General features: G+C 32.4%; 1 protein-coding gene across 2 annotated transcripts in view; it reads left to right on the plus strand.

Annotated features, from left to right (window-relative positions):
- LOC149928470 (Y+L amino acid transporter 2-like) overlaps positions 1-16,720 on the plus strand; it is a 27,174-nt gene continuing 10,454 nt past the window's right edge. The window contains exons 1-4 of one of the 2 annotated variants that reach the window (XM_090159553.1): positions 1-500; positions 566-667; positions 1,609-1,851; positions 16,313-16,438. In XM_090159553.1, coding sequence (XP_090015679.1) covers positions 275-500; positions 566-667; positions 1,609-1,851; positions 16,313-16,438 — 697 coding nt within the window. In that variant the 5' untranslated portion in view covers positions 1-274. The remainder of the gene's footprint in view (positions 501-565; positions 668-1,608; positions 1,852-16,312; positions 16,439-16,720) is intronic. The other variant, XM_090159552.1, reaches the window with a different exon arrangement.

Here is a 16,720-nt window from a genome sequence, read left to right on the forward strand (position 1 = left end):
GTCGCTCCTTCCCGTTTACGTTCGTTTTCTATTTTATTGGTCCGGATTTTTTTCCCACTCGTGGCACATTGGTTTGGAGACGTAAGACGCCGGTTTGATTATTATGGCAATGTTAAGAGAAGCGGAGTAGTAGGTTAAAGCCAGCATTCTTTGTTATTATCGCGGGGTGGGGGACCGAAAAAGGGTTAAGCGGGGGCGGAGGGAACGCATCGAGATGACTTAAAAATTCGGGAGAAGCCCCATCGCCGCATTCGTCGGAAGTTTGACGAGCGAAATGCCGCACGTGGTATCCCACGATGAGAGTTGCGTGGACGGCGAAAGGCTTAACGGGAACTTACCGTCGGCGGCTCAGGACGTCGCCGATGCCGCCGGCATTCTGGTACCGCGTCCGCCCTTGGGAACGGACAGCGTTGAGACCGACGAACAGTCGGACAGAGTTACGGTCAAGAAGGATATCAACTTGACCGGAGGAGTTGCCATCATTGTCGGCTCAATCATAGGTACTTAAGTTATATAAAAAAAATTATTTATCAAATTAATAATTAATTTTTAATTAATTCCCCAGGTAGTGGTATTTTTGTGTCACCAAAAGGGGTTACTGAAAAGGCCGGTTCTGTTGGGATGTCATTAGTTGTTTGGAGTCTGTGTGGGTTCTTTTCTCTTCTCGGTAGGTATTCCAAAGTATTTAAGTCAGTTAATTACTCACCACATTGTATTTAAGGGTTAATCCGTGTTAGAATTCGTTTGTTAAATTTCAATATTATTTTAGTTATTTAATTAATTTAATGTTATTATGTTTCTTAACAATAATATTTATTTTCGGTGATACGGTAATTTAAGTATTATGTAATATTGAAAGGTTTGGGTATTCGATTGAAAGGTTTGGGTATTCGATTGAAAGGTTTGGGTATTCGATTGAAAGGTTTGGGTATTCGATTGAAAGGTTTGGGTATTCGATTGAAAGGTTTGGGTATTCGATTGAAAGGTTTGGGTATTCGATTGAAAGGTTTGGGTATTCGATTGAAAGGTTTGGGTATTTGATTGAAAGGTTTGGGTATTCGATTGAAAGGTTTGGGTATTCGATTGAAAGGTTTGGGTATTTGATTGAAAGGTTTGGGTATTCGATTGAAAGGTTTGGGTATTCGATTGAAAGGTTTGGGTATTTGATTGAAAGGTTTGGGTATTTGATAAAAAAGGAGTGGGAATTTGCCAAAAAAAGGAGTGGGAATTTGCCAAAAAAAGGAGTGGGAATTTGCCAAAATGAGTGGGAATTTGCCAAAATGAGTGGGAATTTGCCAAAATGAGTGGGAATTTGCCAAAATGAGTGGGAATTTGTCAAAATGAGTGGGGATTTGCCAAAATGAGTGGGGATTTGCCAAAAGGAGTGGGGATTCGATCAAAAGGAGTGGGTATTCGATCAAAAGGAGTGGGTATTCGATTAATCCTGTTCATATATCTGATGCAAATATTCAGTTAGCTTTGTAATTTAAATATTTGATTTTTCGATTAAAATATTCGGTTAAACTATTTGACGTCTCGTCTATTAGGTGGAAATTTGAAATTAGTCTTTGATATAGTTGATTAATCGACTTAAATAATCGATGACAGGTGCTACTTGTTACGCCGAATTGGGGACGTCCATTCCGAGGTCGGGCGGAGATTTCGCCTACATCTTGGAAGCTTTCGGGCCCCTGGCGTCATTCCTGCAGCTATGGGTCAGTTTGCTGGTCATCAACCCCTCCGCCCAGGCCGTCGTGGCCCTCACCTTCGCTCATTACATCATGGAACCTTTTTTCCCTGACTGTCATCCACCCGACGCTTCACTCAGACTTTTGGCCGCTTTGGCTCTCTGTAAGCTACACATTTCTGTTCTTTATTTCCTTAAATATAGAAATTAATTTCATTTAAATATAATCGTACCAAAATATACTATTTTCTGAAAACTAATATTACGCGCGAATGGTTAAAAAAATAAACTTGGAAATCGGTATGTTTCAAAAAAAATTAACGGGAACCTACGAAGGTACGTGCTTTCCGAATGAAGGTACGGGCTTTCCGATTAAAGGTACGGGCTTTCCGAATGAAGGTACGGGCTTTCCGATTAAAGGTACGGGCTTTCCGATTAAAGGTACGGGCTTTCCGATTAAAGGTACGGGCTTTCCGATTAAAGGTACGGGCTTTCCGATTAAAGGTACGGGCTTTCCGATTAAAGGTACGGGCTTTCCGATTAAAGGTACGGGCTTTCCGATTAAAGGTACGGGCTTTCCGATTAAAGGTACCGGCTTTCCGATTAAAGGTACGGGCTTTCCGATTAAAGGTACGGGCTTTCCGATTAAAGGTACGGGCTTTCCGATTAAAGGTACGGGCTTTCCGATTAAAGGTACGGGCTTTCCGATTAAAGGTACGGGCTTTCCGATTAAAGGTACTGGCTTTCCGATTAAAGGTACGGGCTTTCCGATTAAAGGTACGTGATATCCAATATAAGGTACGTGATATCCAATATAAGGTACGTGATATCCAATATAAGGTACGTGATATCCAATTGAAGGTACGTGATATCCAATTGAAGGTACGTGCTTTCCGATTGAAGGTACGGGTTTTCCGATTGAAGGTACGGGTTTTCCGATTGAAGTTGTAATTTCCGTAAACAAAACTCCCGTTGGCGCTCTTCTCCCAGCGGCTGGGCTACAATTTTAACCGACATTTGGTCTCGGTGTTGCATCATCAGATTCGCTCGGAAGTATGTCACGCAGGTAAAATCTATTTGGGGAATTTAAAAAGACAATCGAAATGTTAATAACCCGCGCTTCTTCGACTCCAATTTTTGACCTACTTTTTATATTAAAAGAAAACTACGTTTATTTGAAAGGTGCCTACCAATCATTTTAACATATTTTACTAAATACCACCTTAAAAAAGCTAAAACCGGATTGAACAAAAGACTAAAATATAAAAGATTTTTTATGTATGCAAATTTTTAATATTTACAATTCACATTTCATCTCAAAAGGAAAAACAACCTTTATATTTATATTTCGAAGCCTCGTCAAAAATGACAGAACTGGTTTTCGAATAAATTGTAAATCGTCAATTCTAAAGAATTCAGAAATAGCGTATTTTTAAGCGTGTTTGCTCTTGTTCTTGAAATCTTCTAGAATTATAAGTGCGAAAAAAAGGCTGTACACCTTAATGTATTTTATTGAAGGGAACCTATTTTTAAAATTAGCATAAGTAACTTCTAAGACATAAGTATGACACTAAGCGATTTCGGTTAGTGACTGTTTGTCGTAGGATGATTGCGTAATCGGTGTACTTAACAATTTCCGGTTAATAATGGAACAGAAAACTTGTAGGCGCAATTACTGCCAGGTTAGTTTCAGGGCGATTAATACAACCTAAAAATCTTTTAGGTGTCAAATTCTAAATTATCTATGTTCTGAAATGAAGCTGATATTTAAAGGGAATATAACCTCTGGTTTTTTGGTTCCTATAATTCCTATAAATTCCTATAATTTCAATATGCTCCTATAATTTCCTATTTTCTCAAAATTGTTCCTATAATTTCCTATTTTCTCAAAATTGTTCCTATAATTTCCTATTTTCTCAAAATTGTTCCTATAAATTCCCATTTTTTAGAAATTTTCTAGTTTTTCTATAGCTATATCCAGAAATTCCTATAATTTTAAAAATAATGTATTAGAAAACAGCCTTAACGTTTGGGAAAAATTTGCCTTCTAAATAGAGCTTAGCTCTGGCTTAGGTCCGGTGTTCCCGAAAACATCAACGGTTGGGCTCCCAGAGTTCCTATAAATTCCTATAATTTCAATATGCTCCTATAATTTCCTATTTTCTCAAAATTGTTCCTATAAATTCCCATTTTTTAGAAATTTTCTAGTTTTTCTATAGCTATATCCAGAAATTCCTATAATTTTAAAAATAATGTATTAGAAAACAGCCTTAACGTTTGGGAAAAATTTGCCTTCTAAATAGAGCTTAGCTCTGGCTTAGGTCCGGTGTTCCCGAAAACATCAACGGTTGGGCTCCCAGAGTTCCTATAAATTCCTATAATTTCAATATGCTCCTATAATTTCCTATTTTCTCAAAATTGTTCCTATAAATTCCTATTTTTTAGAAATTTTCTAGATTTTCTATAGCTATATCCAGAAATTCCTATAATTTTAAAAATAATGTATTAGAAAACAGCCTTAACGTTTGCGAAAAATTTGCCTTCTAAATAGAGCTTAGCTCTGGCTTAGGTCCGGTGTTCCCGAAAACATCAACGGTTGGGCTCCCAGAGTTCCTATAAATTCCTATAATTTCAATATGCTCCTATAATTTCCTATTTTCTCAAAATTGTTCCTATAAATTCCCATTTTTTAGAAATTTTCTAGTTTTTCTATAGCTATATCCAGAAATTCCTATAATTTTAAAAATAATGTATTAGAAAACAGCCTTAACGTTTGGGAAAAATTTGCCTTCTAAATAGAGCTTAGCTCTGGCTTAGGTCCGGTGTTCCCGAAAACATCAACGGTTGGGCTCCCAGAGTTCCTATAAATTCCTATAATTTCAATATGCTCCTATAATTTCCTATTTTCTCAAAATTGTTCCTATAAATTCCCATTTTTTAGAAATTTTCTAGTTTTTCTATAGCTATATCCAGAAATTCCTATAATTTTAAAAATAATGTATTAGAAAACAGCCTTAACGTTTGGGAAAAATTTGCCTTCTAAATAGAGCTTAGCTCTGGCTTAGGTCCGGTGTTCCCGAAAACATCAACGGTTGGGCTCCCAGAGTTCCTATAAATTCCTATAATTTCAATATGCTCCTATAATTTCCTATTTTCTCAAAATTGTTCCTATAAATTCCCATTTTTTAGAAATTTTCTAGTTTTTCTATAGCTATATCCAGAAATTCCTATAATTTTAAAAATAATGTATTAGAAAACAGCCTTAACGTTTGGGAAAAATTTGCCTTCTAAATAGAGCTTAGCTCTGGCTTAGGTCCGGTGTTCCCGAAAACATCAACGGTTGGGCTCCCAGAGTTCCTATAAATTCCTATAATTTCAATATGCTCCTATAATTTCCTATTTTCTCAAAATTGTTCCTATAAATTCCCATTTTTTAGAAATTTTCTAGTTTTTCTATAGCTATATCCAGAAATTCCTATAATTTTAAAAATAATGTATTAGAAAACAGCCTTAACGTTTGGGAAAAATTTGCCTTCTAAATAGAGCTTAGCTCTGGCTTAGGTCCGGTGTTCCCGAAAACATCAACGGTTGGGCTCCCAGAGTTCCTATAAATTCCTATAATTTCAATATGCTCCTATAATTTCCTATTTTCTCAAAATTGTTCCTATAAATTCCCATTTTTTAGAAATTTTCTAGTTTTTCTATAGCTATATCCAGAAATTCCTATAATTTTAAAAATAATGTATTAGAAAACAGCCTTAACGTTTGGGAAAAATTTGCCTTCTAAATAGAGCTTAGCTCTGGCTTAGGTCCGGTGTTCCCGAAAACATCAACGGTTGGGCTCCCAGAGTTCCTATAAATTCCTATAATTTCAATATGCTCCTATAATTTCCTATTTTCTCAAAATTGTTCCTATAAATTCCCATTTTTTAGAAATTTTCTAGTTTTTCTATAGCTATATCCAGAAATTCCTATAATTTTAAAAATAATGTATTAGAAAACAGCCTTAACGTTTGGGAAAAATTTGCCTTCTAAATAGAGCTTAGCTCTGGCTTAGGTCCGGTGTTCCCGAAAACATCAACGGTTGGGCTCCCAGAGTTCCTATAAATTCCTATAATTTCAATATGCTCCTATAATTTCCTATTTTCTCAAAATTGTTCCTATAAATTCCCATTTTTTAGAAATTTTCTAGATTTTCTATAGCTATATCCAGAAATTCCTATAATTTTAAAAATAATGTATTAGAAAACAGCCTTAACGTTTGGGAAAAATTTGCCTTCTAAATAGAGCTTAGCTCTGGCTTAGGTCCGGTGTTCCCGAAAACATCAACGGTTGGGCTCCCAGAGTTCCTATAAATTCCTATAATTTCAATATGCTCCTATAATTTCCTATTTTCTCAAAATTGTTCCTATAAATTCCCATTTTTTAGAAATTTTCTAGTTTTTCTATAGCTATATCCAGAAATTCCTATAATTTTAAAAATAATGTATTAGAAAACAGCCTTAACGTTTGGGAAAAATTTGCCTTCTAAATAGAGCTTAGCTCTGGCTTAGGTCCGGTGTTCCCGAAAACATCAACGGTTGGGCTCCCAGAGTTCCTATAAATTCCTATAATTTCAATATGCTCCTATAATTTCCTATTTTCTCAAAATTGTTCCTATAAATTCCCATTTTTTAGAAATTTTCTAGTTTTTCTATAGCTATATCCAGAAATTCCTATAATTTTAAAAATAATGTATTAGAAAACAGCCTTAACGTTTGGGAAAAATTTGCCTTCTAAATAGAGCTTAGCTCTGGCTTAGGTCCGGTGTTCCCGAAAACATCAACGGTTGGGCTCCCAGAGTTCCTATAAATTCCTATAATTTCAATATGCTCCTATAATTTCCTATTTTCTCAAAATTGTTCCTATAAATTCCCATTTTTTAGAAATTTTCTAGATTTTCTATAGCTATATCCAGAAATTCCTATAATTTTAAAAATAATGTATTAGAAAACAGCCTTAACGTTTGCGAAAAATTTGCCTTCTAAATAGAGCTTAGCTCTGGCTTAGGTCCGGTGTTCCCGAAAACATCAACGGTTGGGCTCCCAGAGTTCCTATAAATTCCTATAATTTCAATATGCTCCTATAATTTCCTATTTTCTCAAAATTGTTCCTATAAATTCCCATTTTTTAGAAATTTTCTAGTTTTTCTATAGCTATATCCAGAAATTCCTATAATTTTAAAAATAATGTATTAGAAAACAGCCTTAACGTTTGGGAAAAATTTGCCTTCTAAATAGAGCTTAGCTCTGGCTTAGGTCCGGTGTTCCCGAAAACATCAACGGTTGGGCTCCCAGAGTTCCTATAAATTCCTATAATTTCAATATGCTCCTATAATTTCCTATTTTCTCAAAATTGTTCCTATAAATTCCCATTTTTTAGAAATTTTCTAGATTTTCTATAGCTATATCCAGAAATTCCTATAATTTTAAAAATAATGTATTAGAAAACAGCCTTAACGTTTGGGAAAAATTTGCCTTCTAAATAGAGCTTAGCTCTGGCTTAGGTCCGGTGTTCCCGAAAACATCAACGGTTGGGCTCCCATAGTTCCTATAAATTCCTATAATTTCAATATACTCCTATAATTTCATATTTTTTCAAAATTGTTCGTATAAATTCCTATTTTTAGCAAAAATGTTTCTATAAATTCCTATTTTTAGCTAAAATGTTCCTATAAATTCCTATTTTTTGGCTAAAAATGTTTCTATAAATTCCTATTTTCAGCAAAAATGTTTCTATAAATTCCTATTTTTAGCAAAAAATTTTCTATAAATTCCTATTTTCAGCAAAAATGTTTCTATAAATTCCTATTTTTAGCAAAAAATTTTCTATAAATTCCTATTTTCAGCAAAAATGTTTCTATAAATTCCTATTTTCAGCAAAAATGTTTCTATAAATTCCTATTTTTAGCAAAAAATTTTCTATAAATTCCTATTTTTTGGCTAAAAATGTTTCTATAAATTCCTATATTTTCTATGAAATTTCCTATAATTTCTATAATATTTTTAAAAAAATCGCTGTGAGCCCTGCTCCTATGGCTTCAGATATTTTTGGCGCTGGTTAGTGATTTCCCGCCTAAATGGTTAACATAAAAAACATAAAAAAAAAACCTTAAAAAAGACTTGAGGTTATATTCCCTTTAATAGCTGAAAGTAAATTTTATTCTCCGAATCAATTATTTATCAACATTTTAATTTATTTTTCCACTAAATTGTTAGTTTTTACTGTTTAAATCGTTTAAATTTTCAATTAGTTTTGCTACTTTTTCAATTAGTCTATGATACAGTATGTAATGTTTTATATGGTCATTATCGAAACTGACTATCGTAAAAAAAATTAGCGTTGGAAAAAGGGTCATACTTACTTTTATTATGTTACTTATGGATTTAGTTTATTGAAACCACGCTACATCATTTTCATTTCAATTTATATTCATCGGCTAATTGTTTTGGAATGAACCACCAAATATTTTCGCTAACGAGAATCAACTGAATTTCAAATGATAACGATAGTGACGCGAAAAAAATGTATAATTTATTTCCTTGATAATTTCTGTACGTGAAACTGCTAATGATAAGGATTTTTGGCCAATTAAGTTTCTATTGGATATTCTTCGATTATCGATAGTACTTTCTTTTATCTCGCATATATAATCGTTTTCTTAACTATCGTGTTTCATTTTGTTTTTTTTGGTAATGCGTTTAATTGTCAATTAACTTCGTTCAATTTTCTGGACAAATTTAAATTTAAAACAACGCTTAAATATTTTTAAATATTTATGATATTATTTATGAAGCTTACGGTCGTTTTAGTATATACATAAATTGATATGGAAAGTTTGTCAAGACGACAGAATTTAGCTTAAACAAATTGAATAATTTAAAATTGTCTTTTTTCAAATCAAAAACTGCAGATACGTTTTAATCAAATCAAAAGTGCGAAACTACAGATATTAGTTTTATCCAGAATGTATTCTTGTATTTATATGCTCTGTTAACCTGAATATCTTCTTGGTTGTATCAAATCAAAAAGACGAGACTGCAAAAAATATTTTATCAAATCAAAAGGGCGAGACTGCAAAAAATATTTTATCAAATCAAAAGGGCGAGACTGCAAAAAATATTTTATCAAATCAAAAGGGCGAGACTGCAAAAAAAAATATTTTATCAAATCAATCGAGCGAATCGACAGATATTAAGTTTATAAAAAATTAACTGCAGAAATTAATTTGATAAAATCAAAAGTTTGAAACTGCAGATATCAATTTTTAAAATCGAAAGTTAGATTTAGTATTGTCAATGCATTGTAATAGACGCTAGCATAAACTCTATTAATGTCTTATTCAACTTGTTAAAAGTTCCACGCGCGTCTTGATATTTTAGTATAAAATGGCTCGAGCGATTTATTTAAGCGTCTATTAGGAATGGTTTATTTTCATAACGCCATAGAGGTAAAACCATAAGTAACATAATAACCATAAGTATGACAATTAACGAAATTTACAACCAAACTGATTTTCATAGTTATTGCGTAATCAAGATGTTTTCTCAGCACAGAGCCCTCTAGTGTCTAAAATACGCGAGACTTCCGCCGAAATATCGGGTTTCCGATAGATAGGCGGAATATTAGGCTAAATTGATAAAAATTAAAAAAAGTTTTTCTCGGCGCCACGAGCCCATGTTTTTTTATCACGCTTGATTCGCACGCGGGCTTCGAAACAAAGCCAAAGCCCCTCGCGACTCCAGAACGTGCTCTCCGATATTAGGCTTAAATGTATATCAAAACGTAGTCACCCAAAACGGTAAGTCGCGACTCCAAGTCACAGCTTGAAGAGAGTATCAGTGCCGAAAAAAGGTTCGGTTAGAAAATGAGCATTAAAGCAATAGGAAGTGTCGTACTTATTTTTATTATGTTACTTATGGTAAAACCAATGAGAAACGTATATTTGATATTGACAATCTAAATATAATATCAATAATCGCGAAACATAAGAGGTGCATGTGTTTTAGGGTGGAAATTTGCCTATATTTAATTACAATTGGAAATATTTAATATTAAACCAACCAGATGTGTAAAAACCATGTCTTAATTGGTCCTTTTGGCAGTTTGTTAAAATAATCATATATAAATTAAAAAAATAATGTGAAAAAATACAGATGCAGATGTTAGGATGTAAATTAGCACGCATTTAATTACAATTGGTAATATTTAATCATCGACACAGCGTATAGGTAAAAACAATGAGGACTACAGGCTATCAAGGACCTGTTATAAATTAGTTGACGTAAAATGCTACGGCACCGTCAACAACGGGTTAAATGTATCCCGTCAATAATGTCAACCAGATCGAGTCATTCATAAATTGGGTGATTATTCGTGTTCTCGGTAGTTCAATGGTAGTGGCGTTGGGACGAAAACTCAAAGGTCGTAGGTTCGATTCCTACCCGAGGTGATATAATTTTTCTTAATCACACTGGTATGGAACCACACCATGGGCAAACTACTACAGGACTCGTAATGTAAGCCTATAAAACTTCGTCTTCCAAATGTCGCGTTGAAATTTTACGTGACGGGCAGCGCCATCTAGTGAAGTTCTTTGAAGTTAAAAATGGGGACAAGATGGCAGCGTCCATGGAGTTGGAGATTAGATTGTTAAAAGGTAAAATTAAAGCCCAATTTTCATGTTAAGTTATACTAATCTATTTTAATATCATAAGAATGTTTGAATATCAGATATTCTTGAGAATATATTTCAATCTTATCTTTGCGAAACGGTTAAAAAACTAGAGGAAGCACAAAATAGCCCTCGTAATGAATCTTCTAAAAGCTTGCATAATATCGAATGGTTATTCAATAGAAAGAGTACAGCTCAAGACGTAATATTAACTTCATTAATTACTGGTAAAGCTAAATTTTCCATGAAAATGGACATTATTCTTCAAATCACATTTTTTCGGGGCCATAGCTAAAAAATTATTTATAAACTCGTAAATCAGGCAAGGGAGATACTCGCCAATTTGTACCAGATTTTTAACTCTCGCGAATTACGCACGGTAGCGCTCCAGTCGAATAGCGCGACTCTATGGGAACTTAATATGCAATTGCGAGTCCCGTAGTAGTTTGCCCATGACCACACGCTGAGGTATTCCTTGGTTTAAATGGAACTTCTAATTAAAAAATTCCCGCGTAATAACCAAAATAAATTATCATTGTAATGAGGAACTAAATTTTCTTTTAACAATATTGAACTAACTTGCTGAACTATTTGAGATAATAAACCCCACACGTTGAAAAAAGATCGGCTAAACTTCAACAATCCTTCGACAAGTTTTCGGCTTTTTTGGGGGGTAGACTATACAAACTGGACATATCAATGTTACATCCAATAATTGTAACACGATAACCAAATATCAAATGACCGAGTGACTCAACCCTTTAAATTTTGGATCCGCTTAACAAAGAACGAACTTTGGGTTGGTTTTAAGTCACGCGAAATAGAGTATCGGGTTTCGCGGGTCCTACTGTATCCTTCCTGACACGGTCGCTGTGAGATCGTAGGTACAACGCGCCTCTCTGAAAAACAAAAGCGGATCTGATCATCCATCATTCTGTGACGTTGATTGCAACCCTCGCTGAACTTTCCCATTCTCTTCACTAATCTCTCACTCGCAAATCTAGCGGAGTATGCAGCCTACTAAGGGCTATTTTCCTTCGCAAATTATCAACACGAATTGCGTCTATTAGTTACGCTTCGTTATCACTATAATCATAAGTAACATAATACCCATAAGTACACTTCCTATTGCTTTAATGCTAATTTTTTAACCGAACCCTTTTTCGGCACTGATACTCTCTTAAAGCTGCGACTTACCGTTTTGGATCGAGGGGTAAGACAGTCTCAGATAATCTATACACAGAGTTCGTGCATTTAGCACTGTTAAAGGTACGGCAGTGTACACCGAGTTCGCAGAGTGTCTTACCCCTCGTTTTGGATGACTACGTTTTGATAAAACTTTAAGCCTAATATCGGAGAGCACGTTCTGGAGTCGCGAGGGGCTTTGGCTTTGTTTCGAAGCCCGCGTGCGAATCACGCGTGAAAAAAAAACATGAGCTCGTGGCGCCGAGAAAAACTTTTATAATTTTTATCATTTTGGCCTATATATCGGAAACCAGATATTTCGGCTTAGCGGAAGTCTCGCATACTTTAGACACTAGAGGGCTCTGTGCTGAGAAAACATCTTGATTACGCAATAACTATGAAAATCAGTTTGGTTGTAAATCTTGTTAATTGTCATACTTATTGTTATTATGTTACTTATGCTATAATGTAGTTATCCTTATTTATGTAATTTGTTTGAGGATTGCGAATCCTTTTGGCTTTCTGGAGTCTCGGAGTGAGCTTGGTTTATTTTGATTTGAATCAATTGATTTAAATCAAATTTATCATTAATTTAAACCACCTTGTATTTAAGGCCATGTAAAAAACAGTTTCTTTAACAGTGGAAATGTAGCGCAAACTAAATTAATTTTAGTAACTAACTTTAAGTAAAATTAATTTAAATTTTAGTAACTAAATTTAAGTAAAATTAATTTAAATTTTAGTAACTAAATTTAAAAGTAAAATAAATTTAAATTTTAGTAACAAAATTTAAGTAAAATTAATTTAAATTTTAGTAATTAAAGTTAAGTAAAATTAATTTAAATTTTAGTAATTAAATTAAAGTAAAATTAATTTAAATTTTAGTAACTAAATTTAAGTAAAATTAATTTAAATTTTAGTTTCACGGCTTTATACAAATTATTAATCAAGTTGCCACGAAAAAGAGGTTTGGTATAAAATGTTGGAAACTAAAAATTATCAATTAAAATAAAGCACGTGATTTAAATGAAATGATTTTTTAAACATTGATTTCAATCAAATAAATAAGGCTTGTCAATATTTAAAAAGTGAAAATTGGAGAAAATTCGAAAACCGTTTTCTATTGAATTGAAAATCATAAGCTTATTAATAAATTTCACAATATCCTACAAATACTCATAAAATTTGACACAATCTTTAAATTCTAATTTTTCCAAATTCTATGAAATTATACCAGCAAAATTAATCATGGCCAAAATCTTTAGTCTCTTGAAAGCAAAAAAAAAAAAACATTAATTAAAATTATAGTCCAGCGTAGTTGTTGTAAGTCGGAAAAGTTTCCGTATTTTTCCGAAAAAAATAAAAAAAAGTTTTAATTCCATGATTAGTCTAATATTGTTTGCAAATTTAAATAAAGCGGCATTTTCGCCTCATTTTTTCGAATCTAAAAGTAAAACAAAACATCTAGACTAGCTTTAAACTGATTAACAATGTAACAGTAATAATGTGTATGTTTACTGATATTAGACATTTTATATCGATAAAAAGTTTAAAAAAATTAAATACCCTTAAAAAGTAATTTGTTTCAATTATTTTTATTTTTCCAATTTGCGGAAAATTTTTCGCATTTTATTTTTCCGGAAAATTAACAAATCTAGTCCAGCGTATCAATTTAGTCGGAAATTACAAATGAGACGCGTCACTTTTATCAATTTTCGATTGAATTGAATGGAGCGCTTGCAATGCTCGGGTGTTCCCTTGGCAACCGAAGTTATTCAAGGAATCAGAGCGTCTTCTGGAATGGAAGAACTTTTATCGAGTTTAAGAAACTTTTCTAGGAATGGTTTCCCCGACTTTAATAGGCGCTATCCTATCCCGAAAGACGTCGTTAGCTCGTCACGTGCTGTTGCCAAGGCTACCCTATATTCTCCCCGACGACGCCTAAAAAGGTGACATTTAACCAGCGTAGGTTGACATCTTTCTTAACCTTGAAAAATAATAAAACGCGTTTTTGGAAAAGAATGTCAACGAAATTTAATATTCTTATTTTTGGCTGGAGTGGGATCAGTTCGTTCAAAACCATTTTATCGTGAATATTATCTACATAACAAGAAATTTCAAATGTTTCAAAACTTTTTTTTTTGGTTAATTGAAAATTAGTTGACCTAAATTGTTTAAATTGTCTACTTTTTAAATAGTTAATTGAAAGAGTATGGTTTATTTTCTCATAATTAATTTTAAAAAATTAAATTAAAATGAGCAGATGTGAAAGTATTAAAGTTGGTTCTTAACGTCACAAGACAGGAGTTTTATTAGAATATTATCAGCCTTAGACAACCCAATCGCGATATGAGATCGAGCACGTAGACCCCTTGAAGGCAACATAAACCTAAATTTTTATAGTGGACCAACGAATTTGACATTCCTGCAAAGAAATTTACTAGTGTTGCTGATTCTAATTACGATAAAAACAACGGACTATTTTTTATTACCTAGCTAACGTGAAAACGGAACACCAAGAACGTATTTATTAAAATTGGTTAAGAATGACTATATTGCAGCGTTGCTAGATTCTGAAAATGAAATTATCGCCCCAGAGCCACAAAATAATCGATTTAAGGAATCGCACTTATAAACATTTTCTATAAATTTAAGTTAAGGCGGAATATTGGTGTTAATATCGGTCCAAGTTTTTTTTATGAGATCTCAAATATTTTGCCGTTTAAATCAAGTGAGGGAAATTGAAATAATATCCTCATTGAAAGAAAAATTAATGTTAATAGTTCCATTTTTATCTTGTTTTGGACAATTTGAAAATAATCGTTTATTATCGTACGGTCAAGCCGTGTTGTTGTTGAAAAATTGCCTGGGAATTATCGACTTGTAAGGTAATTATCGTACGGTTCAAAAATTGCCCGAGAGCTATCGACATGTAAGGTTATTATCATACGGTTCAAAAATTGCTTAGTAATTATCAACATGTAAGATAATTATCGTACGGTTGAAAAATTACCTGAGAGTTATCAACATGTAAGATAATTATCGTACTGTTAAAAAATTGCGTGGGAATTATCGACATGTAGGATAATTATCGTACGGTTAAAAAATTGCGTGGGAATTATCAACATGTAAGATAATTATCGTACGGTTGAAATATTGCCTGAGAGTTATCGACATGTAAGATAATTATCGTACGTTTCAAAAATTGCCCGGGAATTATCGAAATGTAAGATAATTATCGTAAGTCTGGCAACACTGCTATGTTGAGACGACTTTTAGCGTTGCCCCCAATCCCCTCACGCACGAAAGGTAAGCCCGCTATTTCATTGGTTTCCATAACGTGACTCGATTGAAGACATTTTTCCTTCCCTTTTACGTGGCCGGGGTAAATATAGTCATTCTCTCTAACAAGTAAGTTTAATAAATGAATTCTTGGCTAACGAAATCGTCATAAAAATATAAAGCGGTTATTTCGTAAAATGAATATATAAATCCCATGACATCAGTATTAAACTATGCAAGTTTGCTTTTGCATCTTCCGCCGAGTGGCGCTGTGGGTAGCGTATTCCTCTTAAAATAAAACGGCCGTGATTTTATAGCGAATAAAGATTGACCTTGAAACGGAAAAAACTATTTTGGGACGTTTTAACGTATTTGGTAGTTAATTCTATTTTTCATATGGTCTTGTTCAACTTCTAATGCGAAAATAAACTGATTCTTGGAAACACGTCATCTAAACCAACTCAAAATAAAATACACCATTCATATTATAAAAAATATAAATTTCCAATAAAATTAAAAAATATAAATTTCCAATAAAATTAAAAAATATAAATTTCCAATAAAATAAAAAAATATAAATTTCCAATAAAATTAAAAAACATAAATTACAATTAAGATTAATAAATATAGATAACCGTTCTGAATAATAATTATTGATTACCATTCAGATTCATTATTCTAGATTACATTAAGATTATTCAATATGAATTACCATTAATATTATTAAATATAAATTACCATCAATATTAATAAATATAAATTACCATCAATATTAATAAATTTAAATAATCATTAATGTTAATAAATTTAAATAATCATTAATGTTAATAAATATAAATACCCATTAATGTTAATAAATATAAATACCCATTAATATTAATAAATATAAATAACCATTTATATTAATAAATATAAATAACCATTAATATTAATAAATATAAATAACCATTAATATTAATAAATATAAATAACCATTAATATTAATAAATATAAATAACCATTAATATTAATAAATATAAATAACCATTAATATTAATAAGTATAAATAACCATTAATATTAATAAGTATAAATAACCATTAATATTAATAAGTATAAATAACCATTAATATTAATAAGTATAAATAACCATTAATATTAATAAGTATAAATAACCATTAATATTAATAAGTATAAATTACCACTAATATTTATAAATATACATTACCACTAATATTTATAAATATACATTACCATTAATATTTATAAATATGAAATACTATTGAAATTTATAAATATGAAATACTATTGATATTTATAATACAATATGAAATACTATTGGTATTTATAAAAAAAATATTAAAGACTATTGATATTTATAAAAAATATTTAGCCGTAATCTCGTGGGCCAAAATGTTTTTCTTCACGATTAATCAACTCAAAATTAACCCTTGATTCTTGTTTCAGGCATTTTAACATTGGTCAACTGTACAAGTGTCCGTTGGTCAATGAGTGTCCAGTCGCTGTTCACTGGGGCTAAATTACTAGCTCTCCTCATCATTGTCATCACTGGACTGGTCAAAATCGGTCAAGGTGAGGATTTACCCTTCTCCATTTATCGAAGGCACCTACCGGGGTAGGCTCCCAGGGGAAAACAGGCGCTCGGCCAAAGCAGATAAGAACCTTTGAGGAAAATAACTTTATTTCCATAATGCTTATCTCTCCAAACCCCCAAGTGACCAGAGTCTCTCAATCGACCCAAACTTTAGCTTTTGATAAAAAGTTGGGCCATACGTCACTTTTAGGGCCATTTTTTTCTGCTTTAGTTCATGCACTACCGAATTTGTGAAAAACTTTCAAACGATCCTATTTTTC

Source organism: Leiobunum rupestre, chromosome 9 (assembly GCF_980474605.1).
Source record: "Leiobunum rupestre chromosome 9, qqLeiRupe1.1.hap1, whole genome shotgun sequence".
Taxonomy (NCBI): Eukaryota; Metazoa; Arthropoda; class Arachnida; order Opiliones; family Sclerosomatidae; genus Leiobunum; species Leiobunum rupestre.